Genomic DNA, 25,376 nt, shown 5'->3' with positions numbered 1-25,376 from the left:
AAACGATGCCCTGCCCCCTTGAGTCGTAGGAATTATCATCCAAATCATCGCACTGCTCCAAATCGCTCTCTTTTCCCCGCTTCGGTTGAACCTTACCTATAATAGCCAGAGACTGGCGAGTCTCTCCCCATCCGTAAAAGAGAAGGGATGCCCTTCCTCTGTTGTCCTCTTTACTTTTTTTTCTTTGCCATCCAAGATACACCAGGCCTCCCTTTGTAACTCCATTACGGCAGCCATCGCAAGCGAGGGCTAGATTGACAGCTTCTCTGCCAATGTTATGCCGCTTTTCAGTTTGGTGTAAATCCGATTCCATGCGTGGGTTGCTCTAACACGTCCCATGTCCTTTATTTCTCTTTCACGATCAAAATACATGAAAAAACCTAGAGAATAAACGTTGTAAATCCAGCTCGAGGGTTGAATTCCGGTCCCCTTTGGCAAGTCATGCCATAGATTGTTCATCACCGCTCCGTCTCCGTTATCTCGTTCGACGCCTGCGTATCCGTAGATTTTACGGTGGACTCTTCTTGCGCCGTAGGCGAATCTCCTTCAGTTTTGCTTCCCGCGTCCTGGCTTGCTCTTCTTTGCGCTTCAGACTCTTGAAGTTGGGTTAATGTTGGTGTGCTGATTTGGCTTCCTCCTCTCTGTCCATGATAGTGAACAACTTGAGGCGGGGCTTGGCCAGCTTGGATGCCAAGCTGCTCTGTGGGATACGGGTTGAGGTCCTTGCTGGAGGTTGAAAACATGGACACAACTGGTTGGTGATATCCGTTGGTTGAAGTGCTAGGAGTGGGAGTGTGGCCGTACTGGCTGCCACTCTCTGTCTGGGTAGGAGTAACGGCATCACTAGGAGACCCAGATGGATCGACGAGGGCACCGGTCAGGCTGTTCATGCCTCCTTCAATGTCCCGGAGTAGTCGAACGTATTCTTCAGGAACCAGGCCGCTTTCTTGCGTCTTTGGATCCTCCGCAACCAACCAGCCCTGGCCGTGGCGATATGACACCCAAATGATTTGGCCTTCCACCAATGGTAGTTCGTTCTCGTTCTCTCGCTCGAAATCGAACAAAGCCACGGCCTTACCATGGAACTCTTCGTCGGGAGATGTGATTGTGAACTGATAGTCTCGCGAATAGCGCGACTGATCTCCTTCAGGGCCCCCTGGCGAGGATGAGCTGCTTGAGTGATCCGAATCATAGCCATCGATATCATGTCTCTGCGAATACTGGTATGCATGGCTATGATGCGCCTGACCGGGCGGGTAGGTGACCAGTTCACCGCCGGGTCCGTTCGCTTCGCCTCCGTGGCTCACGTAGTACTGCTCACTTCCATCTCTGCCAATGCCCAAGTAGTAGCTCTGGCTGTCATCATAGCTGGAGCTAATGATGGCAGATTGGCCCCTGTCGGGATCGCGACCAGTGCGCCCCCTGCCAGTATGGAGAGTAGCCGAAGTCGATTTGTGCTTTCGATGCCTCGTGGAAACCACTGGGCTCTGTAAATCTTCATCTTCGCTGTATGGAGGGCCGTCGCCAAATTGGATCGGCGGTAGATCGTGGGCCCGGTTGAAGGGGTCCGGAGTCCATGAATCCCACGGCATCTTCTGGTCCCACGAGACTGACGGCTCGGAAAGCCTCCTGCTCTCGCTCATTGGCGTCGTCAGGCCAGACGGCGGGCCAGAAGGCTCAGGCGGCGGGCCGTAGTGCATCGGGTGCATGACGGGATATGCGAAGTCGCGCACCAGCGTGTACGCCAGGCTCGAGGGGAACATGGGGAACACGTGCGACTGAGGCCGCGATCGGGTGGGGAGCGATCCGGCAATCGAGTATTGCGACAGTCTGTTCTTGGACGCATACGACAGCGGGCGGGACAATGTGCTGTGGCGGTTCGAGTTCGAGTTCGAGGTCAGAGGGGCAGAGACAGAGTCGATTGAGTCCGACACGTCCACCGGGGACGCTGTTGCTGGGGGCGAGTTCATCGACATTGTTGCGGTCGCGGTCATCCCTCCCAGTTCAGTCTAACTCTGGATGTGATGCTGCCAGATTGGAAGAATTCAGCGCAGTTTGACGGCACTCGCCAGCTCCACGCCTCGGCTCGTGAATAAGCCAACTTCAGCCGCCGGCAGGCTAGCACGCCTCTATCCAGATTGTTCCAGCGCACGTCGAACGGTTCAGGGTTGGCGATGTCTGGGGGAGCGTCGGTTTGCTTCTGATATGCAGCGCAAGCAGTGTGAGTTTCGGTCAGAGCGATCGGCCTTGCGGAGGGGAGGTGGGAGACTCAGAAAACCCTAATCTGAGACAAGCGGTCGCCAGTGTGTCAGGGCAGGGTTTGTTGCAGAAGAGGCTCGAGGGAGGCTAGCGGTGATTCTGAAGGGATGCTGGCTCTGGTCTGGGCAACGGTGAGGTGACCCCCTGCGCTGCGGGTTTGGGTTTGGGTTTGGGTTTGGATGTTGGAGGTTCTTGATCGAGATTCAAAATGCGAGAAGATGGCGGGAGTGCGGGAGACGACAAGGCTGTCCCCCAAGATGCAAGTCGAGTTTAGTTGTTCAGTCCAGTGGTAGAATGGATCAGCTTTCAATGTACTGCGCGGGTACAAGTACTGGCGTCTGTTAGTGGCGAACCGCTGTCAAAGACCGGCCTGTTGGTTGATGCAATTCGATGGGAGGGCCTGGAGCCAGCGCGTCACGCCCTAATTCTACTGGCCGAGCCGCAAATAGCCAGCGAGTCAGCGCCTGGAGACTGATCCAATGGCTTCAACGGATGCTCCCTACGATGAATGTGTATATCGACGTCTGGTGCTTGTCTGAGCGGCTGACGGGGCTGGCTGAGGTAGATGGATCCGGTAGCGCCAGATTGAATGAGCGGCAAGCAAAGTTGGATATGGCTTGTTGCGCTGTCTTTCATGCAGGTAATACTCCGTCTCAGGTCTAAGTCGACGTTGGCTGCGGGAGGCGGGGTGATGAGGAGAACGAAAGACGAGACACACACTTAAGGGAGTGTTATCTCTGGTTGGTTTTAATAATAGTAAAGAGTCATTACGAATAATCCAGTACATGGATTTTCATACCGTACGCCTCAAAGCACATGCAGCTGCTTGGCGTGCGTCGAGGTTGACTTGTGTGTACTGGCTCTGTTATACGTTCCATGTGTCTTATGCCCAAACGGTGGGGGGTCCAGCTCTCGCATATATCTTACAATACTCTACCGAGAGAAGGCAATGGGATTTCGATGAGGTATTTCAGTTAGATTAAACCATCACACGGAAGAGAAATGCGAAATCAGTTCATCATTATGCAGGACCAACTACTTTGTAATCCATACTACCCCATCTGACCGCGCGAGTCCTACCTGGTGGACGAAGCAATATTAAGGTACTTGTACCTACTCGTATACCCTCTTCACATGAGCTACCAGAACCAGCATTTACCTCTCTGCTGCGGATCACTGTGCTAGCATTGAGTCAATATGTACCTTATTCTCAAGCATGACGGATTACAGCCAAAGCCGTGCAAACCGCGAGCCTGGGTTTGCAACCATGACCCCACATGGGGGCTCTGAACCCCAACATGGCCCAGGTTCATACGAGCAGAGTTAGGATCAGAGGCAATTTCGTTTCCGTCAGAGTGTTAGCTCCGGCGGATTTCCCGTCTCAGTTCTGCAGCGCTCGCTGGCCGAGAGAAAGTCGGCATGGGCTGCCTGTACTCCATACGATGTCATGAAGTTGACGGAACACGGCACTTTATTCGATGTGAACATGATGCGCTTGAGGTTGTACTAGAAGCTCTCGCTCAGAACAGATGATACAGCGCTGTAGCATACGAGAATACTTGAATACTGTCTCCGCATATGAGGACACAAGTACTAAAACGCTACTGTACTCCGTACATGTTATTGCTTCACCAGGATCCACGATGCCATCACATGCATGTGGCTAGCGCGTACGCAGAACAGATGCATGATGCGTGATCTCTTGCCCAGACTGGACAAAAGAATAGATTAAAATAAAATGAATAAGCCGGAATGTAATGATAGTCCTAGAAGCTCGAGATACAAAAAACGCAAGACATCATAACAAACCGAGTCTCATTTCCCATAAAGTCTCTGGGCAAAATGCTGCCTTTTAATAGCAACATGAGAACATGAGAGACGCTTCTATTTTTGGAGACTGGCGGGAGACAGGGTTTGTCAAGGCCAGGCGCTGATTGGAGGAGATGCAAGCGTCGTTTGTTTCAGGTTATGCGCGTGCCTACAGGCCAATCACAGGGCTGCAACGAGTTGCCGTGGGGTAGCCGCCCGACGAACCAAATTTCATGGACATGCCAACTCAAAACCAAGATTTCGTGCATCTACAGAGTACTTCAAGTTACTTGAAAGAGGAGCAAGTTTTTGTACTCCGAGGTTGTATTTCGGCGCCGACATACATATTGTTGTTCCGAGCTCCGTGGAGGCTGCTGAGAATCTTATCGGAGACTTTGCTATATCTGAAACTGGTAGTAGCCCTTGAATGGTACAGGCACAGGCGCTAAAATCTTGAGGCTTGAAGCAGCTCAAGGTACGTACCGGTGAGAGCACATGGTCGGATTACCTAATAGCACTAATTCATGCTTAGCCTACTTTCGACTGTACCCGATGTTTATCCCTTCCTCGCGTATAGCTCCACCCTCGAGCTTTTCCCTTCCACCTCCACGCTTTGGCGAGAGCCTCAATATTACTTCAGCTTGAGCGAAATTGACGAGCCCCAGCGCCGCACACAGCTTGCATTGGTCAATGGCTACTACTTGATGCGTGCAACCAGGTACCTGTGACGCTTTGTCCAAAGGTAGGAAACTCGAATCTCATTCTTCCCCCCTCTTCCATGATGAATCTTTTATTGGAGCTGTCTGAGCTATTGTGCTCTGATGAAAAATTTTAATTTACTTAATATACGATTCTAGCTGATGAAGAGACTCATCCCATCTAATGTATTGCCTATAAGCTTTTGATCAATTGCTGACGCTGTTTGATCAGGTACAGGTTAACTCAACTCACCGCCTGGAGCTTGAATAATGCTACATCTGTCGTCCGGGAGCACTCGCGTTACCTCCTCTCCTGGATAATTGCCCAACATGGAGACTGCGAACGGTACAACAGCGGCCCAGAATGGGTCGCCAAATGAGAATGGGGACTACAAGCTCAGATTCTGCACTGTCTGCGCCAGCAACAACAACAGGTTCGTCTGACCATGCGAGGGTCCCATATTACCATGTTGCTAATTTTGAACCTAGATCCATGGAAGCTCATCTCCGACTCTCCCAAGCCAACTATCCTGTGATATCCTTTGGTACGGGCTCTCTCGTGCGGCTACCGGGCCCGACCATCACCCAGCCGAACGTGTATCAGTTCAACAAGACATCTTACGATAGCATGTACAAGGAGTTGGAGGCTAAAGATCCTAGGCTATACCGTAACAACGGTATATTGAACATGCTGGGAAGAAATAGAGGCGTGAAATGGGGCCCCGAACGCTGGCAAGACTGGCCCGTCGGGGTGCCCAGGTTGCAGCACACTAGTGATAGAGGCAGCGAGGGCACTGAAGGCGGGGTTGTCGACGTAGTTTTTACCTGTGAGGAGCGATGCTGGGATGCCGTCATTGACGATCTCCTAAATCGCGGCTCGCCATTGAATCGGCCGGTACACGTGATCAACATTGAAATCAAAGATAACCATGAGGAAGCCCATATCGGCGGGCAGGGCATCCTTGATCTCGCCAACTCTCTCAACGCCGCTGCCGCAGAAGAACGAGGCGCCATAGGACCGGCCGCCTTTGACAGTGGAAGCGCGGCTGCTCGCGCCAGCTTTGACGAGCGAGTGCCGGAGATTATTGCCGCCTGGCAGGAACGCTGGCCCAATCTCCCATCGACTTGGACTCTGGCGTGGTTTTGAGTGAAGACGGGATATCTATCGTTGCGTGCCTTTTTATCATCTACTAGCATGTTGCTCATGACGACCAAAGTTGTCTTAGATTTGGCGTGGCGTTCCGGCGATTGGCAGAAAGTAAATGCTTCATTGTTGTTTGTTTCGTACGACAACTGCCTCAGGATATCAGATCGAGAAGACACCAACTGGGCAGGATGTTAAACCTGCAACCCATCTATGACTATATGATTCCAAACCACTTCTAATAAACATTGGCCAGTGCTGCATGTTGGCATCGATCCCCCGTGCTTTTATCTTCTGGCTACGATTGTAATTGGCTTTTTACTCACATCATTGACCAAATACCCGTCGTATTGCATAATAGCAACCACCAGCTTGCCTCATCATCTACTCAACCGGACAAATACATGCCTTGTGAACACCCGACGTGAAAACAAGATATCAAGCTTTTCTGTTTTCGATAGCAGCAGATACTAGAAGAAAGTAGCAGACACTAGAAGAAGATAGCGAGACTAGAAGAACATCCATAGTGAGACGAGCAGATATTCAAGGAACTGCCTGCCTAGGTATGGACTTACCTAGGTATTACTACACGTTGTTTTGCGAAATGGCCGACGGCGAGAAAATGTGGCGTTGATCCTCGTATATGCACCAACCCGCGTCTAGCCCGAGTGGCTTGCAGTCCTGTTGGGTGGCCGGCAACCGGATCTGCCAATCGACATCGTCCAATGCAAGATCTCGAGTGGCAGGTTCCAGATTGGCTCTTTGACGAGATGGGATTAGCTGGTGATTGGAAGAGCGAGAGTCTTTCAGATCGTTGGTTTCGGGAGGCTCCCGAGAGGTGGACAAAGAGTCGATTTGTGCCATTCAAGTCTTTGTTATAATTGAAAGAATAAATAGTACTCTTGAGCATAGTTTTTCTGCTTCTTTTTCGTCTGTTCAATTCATTTTACTGATTTTAAGAGTACTTTACCACTATAAAGCAAATAGCTTTACTCCGTACTCACACCCAATTCAAGGGTCTAAGTCGCGATGTCATTTATGGGAGCATGCGCGTCGTGTCTAAGACAGCGCCCCCGGAGGAGTGAGCTTTGTCGACGTTCGTCCACGTATGCTTTCACTGTACGGAGTACTTTTGGCCCCGACATTAGAACAGAGCATCACCGTCGCACTGTCGCGCAGCATGAAGGTGCTTGCTGTGCGGGGAGAGTAAGATTTGGTCACTCATTACAGAGTCGCAGCAGGCGGAGCACTAGCACTGGAAGCGGAAAACAGTTATTAGACCAAGGCCATGGATGTGAAGCAAGGATGCTTTTAATCTACGGAGCTCAGGCTGCTTCGATTTGAGATTAGATGCAGGTTCTGTGGAATTGGTTGCGTACTACGTAGCACCAACTTATATTACTCCGAGAATTCTATGCGCACTGATCCAATGTTGAGGCTCGTTGTATGTCACTTCATGAGCATTTGAATCATGTTTTCTACATGTAAAGCGAAGACTGCGCACGGCACGGATCCTCTACGAGCACGGTGATTTTCCAGGGCACGGTTGATAATCACCGGAATCTGGCTGTGCTGTATCGGATTCTGGTGAACGCAAGGCCCCTGGTTGGAGATCCTGGGCCATGAAGCAGTATCCAAGATGAAGACTAGGGCGGCTTGGGTGCGTATACTCGTCATCCATGAGAAGACACAAGGGCCGTTCAATTTCAGAGAGTCAGCAGAGTTGCTCCGACAGTCCGCGTTTGTTGTCGGTCCAATGAATGATTGCTCTGTACGGAATAGTTTGATTAAATTCAATACTATGCTTACATACACAACCCCGTCTGTATACTTGCAGTCGTCTCTCGAGTGCAGGCATCATGGAGGCCTCGTTCCTGGATCATGAAGTGAAAATCAATCAGTGGCCTCCAAGCCCCGATCCAGCTGTGGCGCCAGCGATTGCAGCGCAAATCAGAACCCGGCGAGACCGCAATTCAGGGGAACAAAGTCCACTCCCCCAGCTCTAGCCGAACGCTACGCAAAATGGCGTTGGCGCCATGAGGCGAGAGGCGAGGCAAGGCGAAAGACTCGCGTCTGAGTATTGCATTGCTATTGGGCAGGGTGTTAATCCAGGCTGCGTAAAAGTGCACATGGAAAGCAATAGACTGCCTATGAATATGGACTTTGATATGTGAAAAGTGCCGTGGACTAAACGCAAGGTTACATCTTGTAAGTACCTAGGTAGGATTGTAGTCGTGATAATACCGCGTCTCCTACTAGACGTCTCCACAGTGCTACGACTTGTTAATCATGGCCTGCACACCGACGGTTGGGGTCGGTGGAGAGAGGCTATTCTCATGGCCCAGCAGACAGCCAGTCATGATGGCAGCATCAGCCGAAGCAGCCAGAAAGTCGTCAGCTCTCGGTCCAACAGCCACTGAAGACATGGAAGACATCAAATGAACCAAGCCAGCTGTCCCCCTGACCCTGTACAGCACTTGCACTGGACATTGATGCTGTACCTACTCGTACGCCTGTGGTAGCATTAGCAGTGCAAGGACCTGACCTCTGATACCTGCTGCTGGCCCATTTTATTGCTGCCCGCCGATCGATCTCTGCAGTCGCGTCAGCTTCTCCAAGGCCCTGATTTCCCACCGGCTTTTCTCTCTTCACCTTTTGCCCGCTTCTCTTCTTCTTCCCACCCCCTGGTCGCCTCAACTCTTAGAGTATCGTATTGTCTTTGCTGTCTCTTTCTATCCCTCAACTCTCTCTCTTCTCGTTCCCAACCCTTCTCTATTTTAGTCAGTCTGCAGCAACTGAACACTTTGGCTTCCCCCGTGCCAAGCTCCTGTGCTCTGTTCCCTTCCCAACTTGTACTCGTACGGGGCTCTGTCTGGGAGAAATTGCACTCGACTCTTATTTGCCAACAAGGGCATAGCAGCTCATTTCCGCCTGCGCCAGATCTCTCCAGCAAACCTCCAAAGCCCCCCCCTTTTGAGACACCCCCGGACGTGTGGACAATCAGCCCTTTCGATTCGAGCTGGTGCATCCCTGCCTGTGCTCGCACTGCCGTTTCAAGCGCCGTCGCCAATTTTGCCTTCCTTCTGCGGCCTCACGCCACGTTCGTGCCTTGATACAAGCAGCTTGCCAGGTATACGGAGTTGCTGAGTCGGGCGTTGTTTCGATACTACCTACGAAGTCCGGCATTGCTATACACGCACTCGTACTGTGCTACTTGGACTCGTCGGTATACTACCTGCAAGTCCTGAGGACTCTCTTCCAGAGCCCTGCAGCTCTCAAAAACTGCCGGTGCACCAGTTGGCCCAAACGCCCTTCTAGCGACCTCGCGGCTACTTTTCAGTTCAGTTCACCACTCAACTAGCATTGATCACCTTCACCACACTCTCGCGGCTGGTCCAGTTTCGAGCCCTCCCAACGCCAACGAACAAGTTCAAACCTCGTGCCAACCTGCTACTGGATAGCAAGTAACATCGTCTTGTTCAGTAGGGGTGCCACACTGTGGGGAACGGCATTTTAGCACCGCGACAGGCGCTTTTGGACTGGTTCCGAGTGGCGTCTCTTTACACACGCACTGTCAGGCACGGGCGCAAACCACCAAAGCCTCCCATCTCGTGGCGTCTGAGCTAGCCGCTTTCCTTTCCCTCCTCCTGCTTTCCCTCCCACCATGAGCACCATCAGCGATCGCAATGCGCCGCTGTCCCCAGTTTCTGTAGGCGGAAGCGAGTGGTCCTTCTCACGGTACCAGGCCAACGACGACGGGTCCTTTCCCAACCGCGGAAACCTTGTCTCGCCTCCCACCTCTGGAGGCTCCTCGGGAACCATGAGCATGAATGGCTTTCCTCCGGGGCCTACAAACACGGGGGGCCCGTCCCCGCCGCCCTCTGTCGGACGATCCAGCAATGGCATGAACATGTACGCCAGGAGCGAGGCCGGAGGCGAGTCGCCAACCGCCGCCAACATCGACGAGGGCGTCCTCTCTGAGCATTACGTTGCCCTGAGGGTTTTCCTCACTTCACGCGACCCAAACGCCAAGCAGCAGCCCAACAAGGCTCGCGACAAGTTGCTACGACTTTCCCCCGTCCAATTCTTTGAACTCAGTACCGATGTCTACGACGAATTGGTGCGCCGCCAGGCCGCAGCGCGCACTCCGCCAAATGCGCCCAACATGCCGCCAGCCTTTCTGCTACCAGAGAAGACGTTCCATCCCAAGCGAAACCAGGCCCGACAACGGCTGTCGTCACTGGGACCTCCTCGATTCCGAGATCTTGCCGCCGATGTGTTCCACGAACTGGAGCGCAGATTTCCGCAGTTCGTCGGCAATGATATCCCACGGGGTGGAAGCTCCATGTCCAATAGAGGCGGCCCAATGAATCGCACAGGGACTCCCGTCAACGGCGAATACCCACCCAGGTCACAGAGTCGCATGCGAAGGCCGTCCAATGCCAGCTCGATTCGAGGGCCACCGCCCATTGACCCGTATGGCGTGCCTCCATCGCCTAGCATTCCCAACGGCAACTACGCTCGGCCAATGCCGCGACACCCAACACAGAACAACACCATTGTTCCCAATAAAAGTACAATGATAGAAGAAGACGACGATGGTGCTGATGCATACGGAGGCGCAGATGGCCCTGATAATGGAGAAGTGAGTGTCATCTTTTATTATTCAACTTGTGATGATGTGGTCCATGGTCCAGATTTCTAACTTATAATAGGCGGAAAAGAAGATTATCGAAGAATATGAGACACAAGTGAAGGATTTGAACGCCAAGATTTCAAGCATGGAAGAAGAAATAAAGAAAAAGGAAGAAGAAATGAACAGTTTGCGCGATAACCACCAGTCACAGGCTGCAGCAAAGGACGAAGAGAAACAGGAGTTGGCAGATGCCCGCTCAGACCTCGAAGGAAAACTGACAGAGGCAGAAAAGCTCAGCATCTCGCTCAAGCAAGAACTGGAGCGCATGCGTGAAGAACATGAACAAGAGACCAAACAACTTCGGGAACAAGTTCGACAAAGCGTTAGCATGATGTCTTCTACCAGTGTAAACGAGGATCTGCAGCGAGAAAATGACGAACTGCGGCACTCTCTCCAGCAGCAGCAACAAGTAACGGAAGAAGTGCGAGCTGAAGCCCAAGAGTTTTTGCGCGAGATGCGGCAACTTTCTCAGCAAAGCGGTTCCACATACGAGAAACAGGCGGCGCTTGAGAAGACCATCGAGCAGCTCGAGAATGAGGTTCGAGATTGGAGAGAGCGCTACGCAAAAACCAAGACTCAGATCAGGAGCCTGCGAGGTTCTTCCGCCGGGTTCAGCGTGGATGGAGACTCCATCAAGCTACCGAGCGACAATACTCTGCTGGATGAGAATGGACGGGTCAGGGATGTCCACGTTACCAAATACCAAATGGCCATCGACGAACTCTTGCAAAAGGTCCGCGATGATCATCCGGAAAACGTCATTGATGCCATGAAAGGGGTCGTGGTCAGCGTCCGACGAATTACGAGAGACTTGGACGAGTCCGCGCCCCGTGGAAATGAGGCAGCTCAGCAACAACAGGGAAAGCTCCGGGCCCGGATATCCGCCACCGCAAACCACCTGATTACCGTCTCCAAGAGCTTTGCCGCAAGCTCTGGTATTACACCGATATCTCTTGTTGATGCAGCGGCGTCACATCTCACTGTTGCCATTGTTGAGATTCTCCGAACTGCCAAAATCCGACCAACCCCTACCGAAGAGCTGGAGGATGAGGAGGACGGAAACGCCACACCCATCGACTCCAGCGGCTTCTTCTCTCCGCGCAGCGTTGCTCGAGGATCAACCACCCACGAGGGTCTGCCTCCAGCTCCTGCTTTCAAAAACCTTGCCAACATCAGGGCGAGCATTGAATCTTCGGCCTATAGCCCCGTCAACTCTCCTCGGACATCCATGGATGCGTATGCCAATGGGGCACCCAATGGACACGGCGAGGAACATCACGACGGCCAAATCGAAGGTCTGAAGGTACGGGCTTAGGGCGACGCCTAATTTTGCAAAAGCAAAGAAAAACCAAAGTACGACCCACAGGATGACTGACGATGGCCCAGACGTACCTTGAAGATCAAAACGCCCTGTTAATACCCGGCATCCATAATGTGGTCAACTGTGCCCGCGCGGACGGTGACATCCGCCAAATCTCTACGCACGTTAGCTCTGTCAATGGCATCGTGAGTAGCATTGTCTCGGAAACCCAGAAATACGGTCGTGGCAACCTAGTCGTTCGCCTAAGCGACTGCCGAGACCGCCTTGTCGAAGCCAACCGTCGAGGCCAGGAATTGGCAGATGCGGAAGTCGAAGAAAAAGAATGGAAATCTTGGACCCAGACGCTGCCACCGATTGCTTTTGAGATTGCCCGGGAAGCCATGGAACTTGTTGAGACTGTGGAGGAGCTGGCAGCGGCGTCACAAGAGGAAGATGATTTTTCATGAGGTTGACGAGCTGTCATTAATCATTAATTCAAAATACATGGCTTTTTTTAATGGAGGAGAGGCAGGAAGGAGTCCCTTGGAATTTCAAGGGTCATGGGCGAGTTCCCACAATGGTGTTATACTAGATGCTTCCTTTTTTTCGATCTTGGCGTCACTCCTCCCCGTGTTCTTTTTCTTCCTTTTTGGGGGTGGGGAGGAGTTCTCAATACCCCTTGTGTATATGTTTCTTGACAGCAAAGCTTTGTTTGTTGTTTCCTTTTTATTCCACATGATATGGAATGGCTTGTTGCCAGGTTTTTACCGGGGTTGCGGGAAAGAAATGCCCTGACGAAGTTATGCAGTCAGGAGAAATGTGCTGGTTTGGCTTTTGCGATATAAGATGGAAGATGAAAGCATCGCCGTGCGGGTGGAGGGGGCTGGACAAAGCATTGTTTTGCGCGATGGAGGGGATTAGGTTTTCTGGCCTGTATACAGAGAGAAAGAGTAAATACCACGACGAATTGAAAGCTGATTTTGTTTCCTGATAATATTTTTTACCTCTTCTTGATCATGTTTCCGCTAGTAGTATATCGTTGATGAAGGAGCCAGGGGCAACATGTGCCAGGATTCCTTCTATAAGCCCTTTGAGGATCTCGCAAGATGCCCAACGCATAAATCAGCCTACACGGACATGGTCACCCACACCGGCTCTGCTACTTAGGAGTCGGAGTCCATATGATTGCGGTTGTAAATTACGGAGCAACAACACACCGCCCGGCTGGCCGTTCTGCCGAAGCATAAATATCGATCCTCGCACCTGCAGCATTCACGATCTTCTCTTTCCTTTCCTTTTTTTTTCTTCTGTAAATCAAGTCAAGCAGGTCCTCGTTCGAGACCATCACACCACTGCCCGCGGTGCTACCAAACACGTCCAATACAAGAACGGTGTTGCCGCCGTGAAAGCCTATCACAAATAGGTTAGTAACTACTAACCTTAGTATGAATCTGGATGAACAGACAGAGTACATCAACAACATCGACAAGAGATGGTGTTTCGTTAAGCCAAGCGCCGCCACGAAGCCTTCGAACCACCGGGCATGCAGGAACAACGTCGAGCGATACTCTTGGGCGAAATAGGTTCTGTTAAACGCGCTCTACCCCGGAAAGCTCTCACAGCATCAATACAGATTCACCAACCACATCATTTCTGATTTTAGTGCGAATTACTTCAAGCACCACCCTCGTCCGAGTCGCAACCAACCTCACTCCCGAGCTTAACCTCGCCCTTGGTGATAGGTATAAGCAGCCAAGCGGATGACAGAAAAAGCAAGATCGCAAAATAGGTAGATACGTATATACATCCAGTAATATAAGCACCAGCACCTAACCACCTCGTAGAACACCTATTCAGCCAGCAGCCGAACTTTATTTTATAAATATTATAGCAGTTATTAATATTTATATATATAGTAGCAGTTCCTAGAGAAATATAGATATGGTAGGGAAATATAGATATAGTAGAGAAATATAAATATAGTAGCAGTTATTAGAGAAATGAGATATAGTAGCTGCTCCCTTTATATACGTAGGTATGGTTTAACTCATGGGTGTTTTTAGTGCCGCTGCTGACTACAAGATAGCACAGTCAATGTCCAATTAACGTGACTGAAATTCTATCTCGTCTACTCTCCGTCTGTACACCTATTAATGTACGTCACACAGTCCTAGGAACCAACAATAGGCTGGGGAGTGGACAGTGTTTCCAGATCACGTAGCACAGGTTCACCTCCATTGTCTTTTTCCCGCAGTGCTACTGTACGAGCAGTATAACTCGCCCAGACCCCTGGACGGATCCCCCGCGTCACGAGAACGGGATCTCATCCTAGAAGGGCAACTAATCCCTGTTCCCGCTCTGGTGGGATGTGGACGGGACGCAACCAGACATTGGCTCGAAAGTGATGGCGCGTCCACTAAACAAGCAAAAAAGATCAAAGGCAAATGCAAGCAAATGTGAGCAGCACAAAGCATACATGTCACAGCTAGGCCCCATTGGGTGCGTTGGTGAACGGATTGGCAAAGGCGAGTTGCCGGATTCGGCTTCTGCTGATGTGCAGCATTTACGCTACGCCTGACCGAGTACTCGTACATACACAGGTGCTTTTTCTTGTGTGACAATGAATTTCGTCTCGTGAATGGCTTGCGGTGTTGGTTCCCATGGCCATAGCCATATTCTCGAGAGTCATTTCCACCTCCGGACTTCCCCAGCAATGCCGACGCAGGTACATCCAGAAGAGGCAGCCGCAACAGGTGAACGCAGGTACCCTTTCTAACACCGTCGGCAAAAATGAAAACGCCCCCAAAGAGCTATTGCCACCACCACCTGTTTTTTTCTGCCTGGTTCTTCTTTTTTTCCCTCCCCCATGGGCGTTTCTTGTGCTCAAACTCTCTTTCCCCCAATCCTCTCTCCTTTGTACCGATACCCTTGGCCGGCCCGAATTTCCCGCTGCTCCTCGACGTCAGCCTGGTAGCTGGTACCTGCCTTAGTCGTGCGTTGGAAGTTCGAAAATTTTCCATACGATTTGATTCCATGCTTGGAGGCTTTTTTGATCTTTTCGCTGACTCTTTCGACTTGCTTTTCACAAAATCCCACATACTAAAAGAACGTCTTTTATTCCATCGTCCTCGAGAGAGACATCACGCCCTTTGACTTATTCGTCTTGTTCTTCCTTGTCCCCCCCTTTTTGGCATTTTCTCTCCCTCAAATCGACGAGGCAGACTCTACAGCGACAATCCGTCTCCTCTGCTTTCGATTGGATTCCCTCCGCCGTGTTTGTTGGACGCAGCCAGCCGCATCTCGTGGGGCGGAAACCTTCTCTGAGGGCGGACTGTTTCAGAGCCGACAGTATCTATTCTCTCCATTGCTGTGATTCCGATCATTTTCGGCAAGCTGGGCGAGCAGCACAACCAACAGCACGTTTCAGCCTCTTGCATTCTTGGCCGAACCAGAGGCCTTTTCTTTGAACGGCGCTTTTTTTTCTCTCTTGTGTCTGTAGCCGTCTTCCGTCGGAGTCCCCGAGGAACCCTGGCACCCGCCTTATAATCCTGGCCACACACTCATCCAGTCGTTGCAGGGCACGCTGTGGGTACTTTGCGCCGTGCGATGGAAGCAGAGCCTCGCTGCGAGACCATTTACACGACCAACAACCTGTCTATTATAGGCGCCAAAGGCCGCCTGGAGGAGAGCCCTGCGCAGATGCAGATGGATGCCCCTCAGCATTCTCCTGCGCCGTCGTCATGTGCGCCTCCTGAGAGGGGCGCCGAGCGCGCTGCTCAAGATGTGGCAGAAGAGTGTCCACCACAAGGCGCCAGTTCAAATACTGAGCCTGTCGCTCAACTAACTGAGGCTGCGCAAGAGCAGCTTCCTACGTCCATCGACAGCCTCACATCGAAAAACTCCGCACCTGAAGCAATAATGGCTGCAACCCTAACCCTGGAGGAAATACCTCTCCCAACACTGGATGCAGTGGAGGAGCCGGCGCAAGCTATAGCTTCGCAGCTGCAAGATGAGAACCCAAAACCGATTGAAGAATACCCTTCTCCAGGACCGGTGCCAGAGCTTCTACCTGAAGACGAAATTGATTTGGTCAGGTTTTGTAGCTCATCGGACCGCTACAGCTCTCCAACTACAAGAAGTAGTCGGGCTAGTTCGCCTCTGAGCGAGCCAGACACGCATGGAATCGCATACTCATATGACGGCCCCGTTGGCCATCAGGTGCTGCATATCCGACCGACACCCGAGCAGTGGGCTGATTTCCCTGCTCTTCTCTCTTTCGCCCGAAGCCTACACGCCGAGCTTGACGGATGCTTCAAAATCGTTCTCCCAGAAGAGCTCCAAGAGCCACTCCCAGAGAAAACATCCCAGTTCGCCCCCGCCAATGCCTACCGAATAAGGCAGATCAACCACAGGACGTTTTGGCAGGTTAGCACTGTACCGAGCGATGGGTCCTTTTCGTCTTCGGAGCCAGACGGCGAGCTGTCGGGTAGTGTGGAGGAGAAATTCAAAAAGCTCAAGACGCTCTTTAATAAGAGCAAGGACAGGCAGATGCGGAATGTGCGATACCGAGTCGATGTCCCCGCGTGGACTGCCAAGCAGAGACTGGAAGCTGGAGTACCAGAACGAAGCCCCATCCATCCTTTGGCAGGCGATAAATTGGACAAGACAAAGGCTATTATTCCGGGAATACACACACCCTACGTGTACGAATCCGCTCAGCACTTTGGCGCAACGTTCCAGCTCCACGCCGAAGATTTTCGCTTGTCATCTCTGAATCATTTATACAAGGGTCGCAAAATATGGATTGTGGTTCCTTCTACTGCTGTTGATATTGCTGAGGAGGCATTGAATAGAAAAGGGAAGTGCTCGCAGTTTATGCGTCACAGAGCCGAGTTCTTCTTCCCTGAGAAGCTTAAGAAAATGGGCATACCATATCGAATCGTGGACCAACGGCCAGGAGAGACGATTGTCATTTTGCCGGATGCGTATCACGAGGGGTTCAGCACGGGATATACCTTGGCCGAGGCCAAGAACTATGCAGATCCGGACTGGACAGCGGACACTTATCAACCATGCGAGTTGAGTTGCCAACTGTTAACGGCGATACCCGCCGACTATATGCGACCTCTGCGAGAGGGAGAGGATAGACTGGATCTGTGTGCTGGCTATAATGTAGTCAGTGGCGACCAAAAGCAACTACCTCAGCAGCCTGTGGGAGACGTACAGTTGAAAGAGTCTGTGGTACTGGATTTGCCGACAAGCTCCACACTCAAACGACCAATGGAGAATGCTATTTCGGACGAGATAATTGCCAAATTCCCCAGACTCGAGTAAAAGTTTATCATTTGCTATACCCGCAGAAGATTTAAGGTCGTTATCGATGACGGCCTCTTCTGGAGGGATGCGGGGCTCTATTTTCTTTCCCCATTTGAACATTTTGGGGGTCTTTAAACACATATTTAACATGACATGACAATGAAAAAAGCAAAGGGGCATCTCCTGGGTGGAAAAAGGAGAAATTGGAAGCGAGCAGTGGGTTGATTTAAGGAGTAATTCGGGTCATGGCATTTGGGAAATACAGCGTTGGGTTGGGTTATGGAGTTTCTCTGAATGGACATAGATATGGGATGGGATGGTTGGCGTTGAATTTAGTGGGAGAATCACGGTTCTCTCTTTTTTGTTTTTAAATACCAATTTTTCTTTTTTGAGCAGCATATCTTGAACTAGGATGATATACTAGGACGGGCAAGCGGAAGCCAGAAAAAAGGAGTCCAACCTCCAGACTGGTCCGGCGTAGAGCCACGGTGCTGTAATCAATAGGGCCTCATCCTCGTCTTTCGGACGACGCATGGCCAGGACGTTCAGCAGGCTGTCCAAGTTCCAGTCAGTTCCCGCCAAGGGGCGATGGGACTCGATATCCCTCTTTAGTCCAAAGTGAGACTCATATTGTCAGGAATAGCAACTCCCTAGTCGTGCAGGAGTCTCAGACTGGCCCGCATTTGCCGTAAGTAGGTGGCTTGCGAGGGGACGCTCAACTGGTCCAACAGACTCCAGGACGGGTTCACCGAATCTGGGGCGGGACATCGAGCACTGGGCTCTTCCATCATTTCAGCAATCCCTGCGGTGACCGCAAAATTAATAGGTACATACAATCAGCAACATGTGCACCTAATTAACATTAAACTCATCGAGTAGTGCTTTTGCAGGGGAACGCCTATTCTACCAGCACCTAGACTTTACGATATAACTTAGCAATTAGTAGAAAAATATAGATTTAGTAGCAGCTATTAGAAAAATATAGATTTAGTAGTAGTTATTAGAAAAATATAGATTTAGTAGCAGTTAGTAAGGATATACAGATTTAGTAGTACTAAGTTAAAAGGGAAATGTAGATATAGTAGTGATTCCTTTTGTAGGCGTATGATTTAACTTGCGGGTGCTCGAACTCTTCTCGGTCGCGGTTTTTCTATCCTCCACTTGGACAGGATACATGGGAAATGGAGATGAGCATGACAAAAGTGCTTGATTAAAGATGATGTATTCATATATTTTCTTTTACATCCCCTTTTCATCTTCTGCTTCTTCCTTCTACTTCTGCTCTCTTGTCCTCTTTCTTCGTTAATGCATTAGTTTCGTAATGAAATCCATCCACGTAGAATAATTATATAAGTAAGACATGCAACCCAACGTTATGTTTCATAGATTCATGTATCAATCACGTCCTCATGACCGCCAGGATCACAGAGTTTCACACTTCACGTCGTTCGTATTATCTCCTCTCTTTTTAGAATCCTCCGCGTCTCTCCTGGTTCTGTCGAGCCATCTCATCCCGGAACGCATTCCTAGATCCGGTAGTGTTCTGGTGCTCAAAGTTCTCGTGAATGGGTGTGCCAGCCAGACTACCCAGAGCCTCGCTATCACGGCGGTTAGGGAGGGGCGCATCGTGGTACTCATCACCGAGGTGATCATCGGCGTTGTGCAGCTGAATGCTGCCAGCATCCTTGTGCGAGCGGAAGATGTTGTTACGACGAGTCTTGCGGCCGCTATATCCGTGGCGAGAGCGGCTCATGATATTGCCAAGCTCGATACGGCGGGCCTTGCGGTTCCACAGGAAGAGGCCGACGACGATGAAGACGATGCAGCCGAAGGCGACGGGCAGGGCGATGGACAGGGTCTTGCCCTTGGGGACCTGGGGCTCCGGGTTCTGGGGCAGGCCCGGGGGCGCAAAGGCCACGGGTAAGGCGATGGAGCTGTTCTTGTCGTTTGTGCCGCGGGGGGCGGCGAGGAGGGTGATTGTGATGTTGTTGAGCTTCTCGCCCTGGAGCATGTCGGTCTTGACCTCGAGGGGCCAAAAGCCCCAGGAGGCGGGCACGCGCTGGTCGTCGAAGGTCTTGAGCTTGACCCATTCGTTGCTGGTGCGGTTGAGGTAGTCCAGGCGGACGGTGATTTCGTAGGTGGAGTTTGACTTGGGGACTGACGTCTTGTTGTAATAGTCAGGGTCCCAGGTAACTGGTAGATGGTGAAGGAGAAAGCAATTAGTCCATCTGTTCGTTGTCTCCTATACCAATTGTTCCACGCAATTTCAAAACTCACTGTAGTAGATGTTGCCCGTCGTCAGCGTGCTGTTCTTGTAAGGCGTGCAAAACGGAGCGTCCTCGCCGTCCTTGTTGTAGCAGCGCGAAAAGACGCCGTCCTGGTTCTTGGACGTGGCGGTAGGATTCGGGGGCAGACCCGTGCTGGTGAAGATGTCGCCCCAGCTGGTCCAGGTGAAGACGGAGGCGGTGATGTCGTGCGGCGCGACGTCGACCAGCGTGGGCGTGCCGCTGACGGTGGTCATCTTGGGCGTGACGGTCTTGACGGGCGTGCCCTCGTCGCCGACGGTGACCCAGGGGGCGGTTGGGTCTGCTCGAGGCTGGAGGTGGTTTGCGCGACGATGCATCTCCAATTGAGGCTCGGGGGTGGCCTTGGGCATTGCGGTGGCGGAACCGCAGAGGGCGGCTGCGGCGCCGAGGATCGCGATGGCGTGCATTGTGGTGTCTTGATGCTTCTTGTTTCTCTTTTCTTTTTTCAAAATACGAGTATGAAATTCAAAACTTCAACTTGTAGACGCGTCGAGAGATGGTGTGGGCCGAGACAAGGAGAGATTATTAGTCTCGCGCCGTCTAGCTAACGAATGTGATACAAATTCAATTGCAGCAAAGACGCAACAAAAAAAAGAGAGAAGAAAAGAGGACAAGAGACAGGGAGAGAAGAGGGAGAGAAGAAAAAGTTAACAACAAGGCACGCAAAGTTTCACCACTCATCCAGCCAAGACCAGCTTAGTACGGAGCTTCTCTCGTTGCATTGCATATCAATTGATCCGCAAGATACTCGTTCCTGTCCACACAAGCAAAAAGGAACTTTTAGCACGGCGACTAAACCCGCCAAGCTCACAAGGTTAATTCAAAGCGTATTGCCCAAACGGGAACAGCGAGGCTTTTTCTCGACGCTCTAATTTGATGGGCGAGCGAGGTGAAGAAGGACAAAACAAAATGCCGCTGCATCTTAAGCTTAGCGTTTGACTTGTCAAGTTGGAGTGGAGCAAAGCGTGAGCAAGACGAAAAACAAAAAAGGGGGCAAAGCTTCGTATTGGTTTCCTTTTCCCAAGTTTTGTTCTTTTCCTTTTAGCTTCTCTTGCCTTGTTTTGACAACATGCGGTGAACGATATACACACAGAGTCTTTACTTTCTATCTCCCCGCCTCCCCTTATATCAGGTTTAATCCATGTAATAGCAGCGTAGAGCAACAAAAGTTCGGTTTTTGCCGTACTTGGCGCACGAGCACGTGCATTAGCTAGGGGGTCTTAGCGAAGCGATGCTTCGTAGCGAGGAAAAATGATTCAGTTCTTTTTGCTGCAAATCATTGATGCCCACCCATCATGTGGTTCGCCAAGCGTTAGGTGACAAAATATGATGCGCATCAACAGGCGATACATCAATTAACTAATGATGTATCCTCGAATAAAACAGCACATTTATTTCATCCAGTCCATCACACTCACAGTTATAGACCTAGACTCCTAAGTATGTAATAGAACTGGTGTGGGTGACGATGTCCGTGTTGGCTGATTTATGCGTTGGGCATCTTGCGAGATCCGCAGAGGGCCCATAAAAGGAATCCTGGCACCTGTTATCCCTGGCTTTTGCAGTCTTTGCCAAAGCTTGAAACCTCCAGAAATATCATCTTGGTACGGGTCATGTTTCTCAGTTCTACGGAGCCGACTATGGGGAAATCGCCTATCATTATTAGTAGCTAGCAATGTCGAGCTTCAGACTATCCGCACGTATCTTCTAGTTTAAATGCATCATCGAGTGAGCATCATCCTTCATAATTCCGTTCCTTAGTATATCCCGACTTCCTGAAATGATCTTTGTCCTCATCGACCCTTGAATCATATAAGCACGCATGTAAATAGCCTTTGCCGAGGCCTTGGCGCGAGTTCTTCCAAAAATAGTTCGCGTTTCGAATCGACAGTCCTAAGTGTGATAATCATCTCCTTGAACTTAATTGAACTGTAAAAGAGAATCGATCAGGTTAAATCATCAATCTAGAAGCTGTTAGTATACATCGTGAGATCTTTTTAGCGGAAAGATGGACAACTCACCTTGGTTTGTCTTGGTAATTTGCGCACTCGGCGGACAACTTCTCAACTGACACTGCTTGCCATAGCCAGACCCATGGTCACTGGCTATCTAAGTCTCTCAAAGGTCTTCAAATCTTGAATCCCTGCCTCACGCTGGGATAAGATGCTGGACATCTATGGCGTTATAGTACGGATGGGCATTCCATCATCACAAAACTCAACGGCCCGTCCCTTGCGCTTGTTTGCGCCGCTGCCCTGGATGTCAATTGCTCCGAAATACTTTGAAAAGGCGGTCATTTCGTCTTCCAGTTCCACCTCCTCTGAGGCGGACGAGAAGATGTCGTCATCGTCGCTGTCTTCGAATACTTGGCTATGCATGGACGTTGCGATCTCCTTGCCCTTTCCCATCGGGTCCGTGAGTGTCTGAGCCTGCTCATCTTGCCATTGATAGGGCTCGCCACCTGAGAATCCAGCAATCTGCTTTTAGGATCCGCATTAGACTCAACCTCGCAGATCTTTCACTCGAAGGAAAACCATGGGACACTTACTGGGTTCTGGATAGCTTGCGACGCAGACGCTGCAGACGCCTCTAGAAACGACTCGCGTCTCTCGCTGAACCTCACCACGGGCAGCTTCTTGAAATACCTTGCCGCAAACTCTGCCTTTCTAGCCTTGTCCTTTGCCTCCCATTCTGCACGAGCCTTGGCCAGAGCGGCTGCTCTCGCGGCGGCAACCTTGGCGCGTTCTTCGAATAGCTTGGCTGCAATCTCGGTGCTTTTACACTCCTGAACGGGGCATTCGTAAGGTGTCATCTGGCGCTTGATTCTCTGACGCTTGTCTTCTGGGAACATGTCGCATTCAGAAGGGTGCTGAGATGGGAGGCCAAGAGCGCAGCCCTGCCTGAGGAGCATTCTGTTCTCGCCGCAGCGATCCCAGCTGTAGTGCTTCCAGTAGCCGCAGTATCTGCACTTGACAATGTACTCTGCACACATCTTGATTTCGGTTGACAGTGTAGTCAATGACGAATGTTTTGTTGTGGCGGCTTCTTGCTTCTCTTTTTCTGGTATGTGGTGTGGGCTGCAAAGTATGGGTAGAGGAAAATAGGGAGAGGAGGAGGAGGAACTTCTGGGAGGTGCACTCCTCTGGTGACTTCAAGTTCACCCTTCAGAAAGATACAACGAACTTCGTGGCAGAAATCAACTGCCAAACCGCCTGCAGTTGTCGACCTGCTGCGTACCACAGTTGCTTGATTACCCCTAGAAATGATCGGCCAAGGGGCAGCCATGTGCTGGAGGAGAAGCTCCAGAATACTTGGCAGAAGACATGTTAGTGTGAAATTTGACAGAAAGTACCCGTCAACTGCAACGCAGCTCACTTCCTCTTCACTTTTGGTTGCTTGGCAAAAGAGATTGTCAGTGGTAGATGTTCGTGTAGTAGCCAGCCATAGTTGGGATGAATTTGCGTGTTTGCACCCACATGGTGGCCAACTGCAGTGAATCAACAATATTTTAACATCGATCCATCATGGAATAGGAAGAGCGGCAAGTAATTGTTCTTTGTTTCTATTCCCCCGACAAAAATAGCCAAATCCTGGGGTCAGGATATATCAGGTGCTCTTCAATTGTCTATTCCCAGTTCCGGCCCTCTTGTTCAGTCCAACCTACTAGGTTTATAAAGAGCTGGCTCTTGAGTTCAAATAGTCACACGGTATCTTAAAGCAGCGCATGACAAAGATACAAGAGTTCAACTTTGTGTGCTCCCATCAATGGATAACAATTCCTCAAAGAGATTGTGTTGGGCAGCGTCACTTAATTAGGCCAACCTAGCGCCTTCTTTGTTGTATTAACAATGCCGATTTGCAAATGTCCAAAAATATATACATATTTGGTTCATTTTGTCTTTGTCTTTACTTTTGAGAGCCTTGGCTCTACTTCTCGTGGGCGAATACTTTATGCGCTTCTCACCCAACAGAAGCTAGAATATGACCTCTCTCGTATCATCAAAGTTTCAAGTAGTACTGGCTCAATCTACAATGAAGATGCAATTTGCCAAAGAGTATCTCGTACACGCTCTTTTCATCAATTGTAATTAATGAGAGGATTATAACGGCTTCTAGAAGGAGAGACTCGCTAGCAACACTTGTTGGAGATGGTCTTCGGGCAGGTGATTCATCAGCAGTTCCGAAATATCTGGGAAAGTTGACACCTATTATTCCACAGGCAGAACCAATTCATTCTATTCTCAATGAGCTAATAAATAAAAAGAATTTGCCGCGTCTTATGAGCAATCAAACAGCATATCGCTTCGACTTTCTCTCGTGTCTATAATCCCAAGTCTAGGAGAAAACAAGAAGACCATAAGTGTGAGAATTCTTACAACTTCAGAACCAACAAATTCCTGATGCCCCGAAATAAATCCTTGGTTGCCACGACTCTGACTAATTGCAGAGAGGCTGGCTGCCCTTCGGAGATTTTTTCCCTCTTTAATTGATGACGACGGCACAGCACAGTCAGACTCCGGCGATAAGGAATTTTGCGGGCGTTGAATCCTTACGATTCTGATTGTGTGCCGAAAACGACATATTTACCCTAGCCGTCCATGCAGGATGCTGGGCCACAGCCTCGTCCTTGCATGCCTTTTAACTTCCAGTATAGGTATGTCCTCCAAATCCCATATCTGCTGATACCAGGACCAGGTCTACGGAGACGTGTGGAGCAAGGGTAAATCCCACGTCGGTTCTGGCCGAGAGCATTACGCCAAAGGCAACTCGTATACCCGCAAGCCGTTGCGGAACGGCGCAGATCGAGCCTGGTAATGCCGACTGAAGCCTCATCCCCGCATTGTTCATGCAGAGACATCCTCTGCTAAGGCCCGGGTGTATCCCGTAGCTGGCTGATCGTCCGTTGATCCCTGTAAAATCACACTGGCAAGGGCATCGGTGTCTGGCTGCGGTCGCTCAGCGTCAGCCAGCTTCTCGTAAATCTGACGGAGACAGCCGGTGTCCAAACTCGATCCGAAACATCTGTATCTGGTCCTCCTAGCCAGCTCTTTTGCCCAGGCGGTTTCTAGCGGCAAAACGAGGCCAAATGGCGGCTGTAGCAGGTAAATTGCCATCAGGCTGTGGCTCGCATGGTAGGGCCAGCCAATGCCTACATTAGGATGCGCGTGTGTGTGGTTGGGTTGATCACAAGATATCCAAAAAGGAAAACATACATGAACATACATGTAGGGGCGCCACAACCACGACGAGACCCTGGTAGATGGGAGGATTGAGGGAAACCGGGAAGTTTTGATATGGGACAAGGGCCTGCAGCCGCACTTTGACGCTGTAAGTCGAGGCTGGGAGCTCTCCCTGGGTACTTCTTCTCGCTTCCCAACTTTCTTCTTCTCTTTCTTCTTTTTTCTTTTTCTTCTCTTTTTCACCATCTGTTCCCCCAAAAAGGCACACAGAATTATTGTGTGCCTTCAATTTTTCTCCTCCCCTGCTTGTGGCAAAACACAGGGCACGGAAGAGGCGAATGATTTATACGCAAGGTATATCCAGACGAAGCCCTAGCAACCAGGCAGGCTACCATGAGGCACGCACCTGCCCACGACCATGAGAAGTACCAACCTCTCCTCTATTCTTTTTTTCCCTCCTCTTCATCACTCTTGAACCCAATGCTTGTCCTGCTTCCCCTCTTCTATCCCAATAGCCACATCCTCCAAATCCTTTCCGATGCAGTGGCCAATTGAGCCGATATGCAGCATGAATCTTTCGTGCTAACAAGGGCCTTCCGCGGCTGCATAATAACGAACCAACCGGCGGCTGAGCTTCAAAGAGGGGGAATTGACATGGACGAGATGAA

The 25,376-nt window shown here is 50.6% G+C and overlaps 8 protein-coding genes across 8 annotated transcripts; 4 read left to right on the top strand and 4 right to left on the bottom strand.

Annotated features, from left to right (window-relative positions):
* Window positions 1–458: 458 nt before the first annotated feature.
* Window positions 459–1,976, bottom strand: V8C40DRAFT_260528 (adaptor protein NBP2; the record flags this gene model as incomplete). The annotated part of the gene is made up of 1 exon (XM_083219152.1): window positions 459–1,976. The coding sequence occupies one exon, from the start codon at window positions 1,974–1,976 to the stop codon at window positions 459–461; it is 1,518 nt and encodes a 505-aa protein (XP_083079204.1).
* A 2,655-nt stretch (window positions 1,977–4,631) lies between these two features.
* Window positions 4,632–6,220, top strand: V8C40DRAFT_230203 (RNA polymerase II subunit A C-terminal domain phosphatase). The gene is made up of 3 exons (XM_083212653.1): window positions 4,632–4,810; window positions 4,999–5,200; window positions 5,256–6,220. Exons 2-3 carry the CDS (start codon window positions 5,097–5,099, stop codon window positions 5,911–5,913), a joined length of 762 nt encoding a protein of 253 aa, XP_083079203.1. The 5' UTR covers window positions 4,632–4,810; window positions 4,999–5,096; the 3' UTR covers window positions 5,914–6,220.
* A 3,036-nt stretch (window positions 6,221–9,256) lies between these two features.
* Window positions 9,257–12,512, top strand: V8C40DRAFT_10966 (uncharacterized protein). Its single transcript, XM_083210770.1, has 3 exons — window positions 9,257–10,555; window positions 10,626–11,909; window positions 11,993–12,512. The coding sequence occupies exons 1-3, from the start codon at window positions 9,575–9,577 to the stop codon at window positions 12,371–12,373; spliced, it is 2,646 nt and encodes an 881-aa protein (XP_083079202.1). The 5' UTR covers window positions 9,257–9,574; the 3' UTR covers window positions 12,374–12,512.
* A 2,076-nt stretch (window positions 12,513–14,588) lies between these two features.
* On the top strand, window positions 14,589–15,510 carry V8C40DRAFT_230199 (uncharacterized protein). The gene has a single exon (XM_083212652.1). It carries the CDS (start codon window positions 14,697–14,699, stop codon window positions 15,057–15,059), a length of 363 nt encoding a protein of 120 aa, XP_083079201.1. The 5' UTR covers window positions 14,589–14,696; the 3' UTR covers window positions 15,060–15,510.
* Window positions 15,287–17,303, top strand: V8C40DRAFT_10954 (JmjC domain, hydroxylase-domain-containing protein). The gene has a single exon (XM_083210767.1). It carries the CDS (start codon window positions 15,513–15,515, stop codon window positions 17,238–17,240), a length of 1,728 nt encoding a protein of 575 aa, XP_083079200.1. The 5' UTR covers window positions 15,287–15,512; the 3' UTR covers window positions 17,241–17,303.
* A 960-nt stretch (window positions 17,304–18,263) lies between these two features.
* Window positions 18,264–20,418, bottom strand: V8C40DRAFT_230196 (DUF4448 domain-containing protein). Its single transcript, XM_083212651.1, has 2 exons — window positions 19,500–20,418; window positions 18,264–19,415 (listed from the first exon to the last, which is right to left on the bottom strand). The coding sequence occupies exons 1-2, from the start codon at window positions 19,933–19,935 to the stop codon at window positions 18,691–18,693; spliced, it is 1,161 nt and encodes a 386-aa protein (XP_083079199.1). The 5' UTR covers window positions 19,936–20,418; the 3' UTR covers window positions 18,264–18,690.
* A 1,284-nt stretch (window positions 20,419–21,702) lies between these two features.
* V8C40DRAFT_260523 (uncharacterized protein) lies at window positions 21,703–22,520 on the bottom strand (the record flags this gene model as incomplete). Its single annotated transcript, XM_083219151.1, has 2 exons — window positions 21,703–22,008; window positions 22,077–22,520. 2 exons carry the CDS (start codon window positions 22,518–22,520, stop codon window positions 21,703–21,705), a joined length of 750 nt encoding a protein of 249 aa, XP_083079198.1.
* Window positions 22,521–24,161: 1,641 nt separating this feature from the next.
* V8C40DRAFT_230192 (uncharacterized protein) lies at window positions 24,162–24,974 on the bottom strand. Its single transcript, XM_083212650.1, has one exon. It carries the CDS (start codon window positions 24,952–24,954, stop codon window positions 24,373–24,375), a length of 582 nt encoding a protein of 193 aa, XP_083079197.1. The 5' UTR covers window positions 24,955–24,974; the 3' UTR covers window positions 24,162–24,372.
* Between the last annotated feature and the right edge of the window lie 402 nt (window positions 24,975–25,376).

This window comes from Trichoderma camerunense, assembly GCF_050948025.1.
Source record: "Trichoderma camerunense strain CBS 138272 chromosome Unknown V8C40scaffold_1, whole genome shotgun sequence".
NCBI classification, from domain to species: Eukaryota; Fungi; Ascomycota; class Sordariomycetes; order Hypocreales; family Hypocreaceae; genus Trichoderma; species Trichoderma camerunense.
Note: the sequence above shows the minus strand (reverse complement) of the source record. Positions and strands in the feature narration are given on the sequence as shown.

Excerpts from the sequence above, each read along its gene's own strand:
- V8C40DRAFT_230203 (XM_083212653.1), top strand. The coding sequence starts at position 5,097 with ATGGAGACTGCGAACGGTACAACAGCGGCCCAGAATGGGTCGCCAAAT. Across the intron at positions 5,201-5,255 it reads TGCGCCAGCAACAACAACAG|ATCCATGGAAGCTCATCTCC; the intron begins GTTCGTCTGACC and ends TTTTGAACCTAG.
- V8C40DRAFT_230199 (XM_083212652.1), top strand. The coding sequence starts at position 14,697 with ATGAAAACGCCCCCAAAGAGCTATTGCCACCACCACCTGTTTTTTTCT.
- V8C40DRAFT_10954 (XM_083210767.1), top strand. The coding sequence starts at position 15,513 with ATGGAAGCAGAGCCTCGCTGCGAGACCATTTACACGACCAACAACCTG.
- V8C40DRAFT_230196 (XM_083212651.1), bottom strand. The coding sequence starts at position 19,935 with ATGCACGCCATCGCGATCCTCGGCGCCGCAGCCGCCCTCTGCGGTTCC. Across the intron at positions 19,416-19,499 it reads GACGGGCAACATCTACTACA|TTACCTGGGACCCTGACTAT; the intron begins GTGAGTTTTGAA and ends ACCATCTACCAG.
- V8C40DRAFT_10966 (XM_083210770.1), top strand. The coding sequence starts at position 9,575 with ATGAGCACCATCAGCGATCGCAATGCGCCGCTGTCCCCAGTTTCTGTA. Across the intron at positions 10,556-10,625 it reads ATGGCCCTGATAATGGAGAA|GCGGAAAAGAAGATTATCGA; the intron begins GTGAGTGTCATC and ends AACTTATAATAG. Across the intron at positions 11,910-11,992 it reads GCCAAATCGAAGGTCTGAAG|ACGTACCTTGAAGATCAAAA; the intron begins GTACGGGCTTAG and ends ACGATGGCCCAG.
- V8C40DRAFT_230192 (XM_083212650.1), bottom strand. The coding sequence starts at position 24,954 with ATGGTGAAAAAGAGAAGAAAAAGAAAAAAGAAGAAAGAGAAGAAGAAA.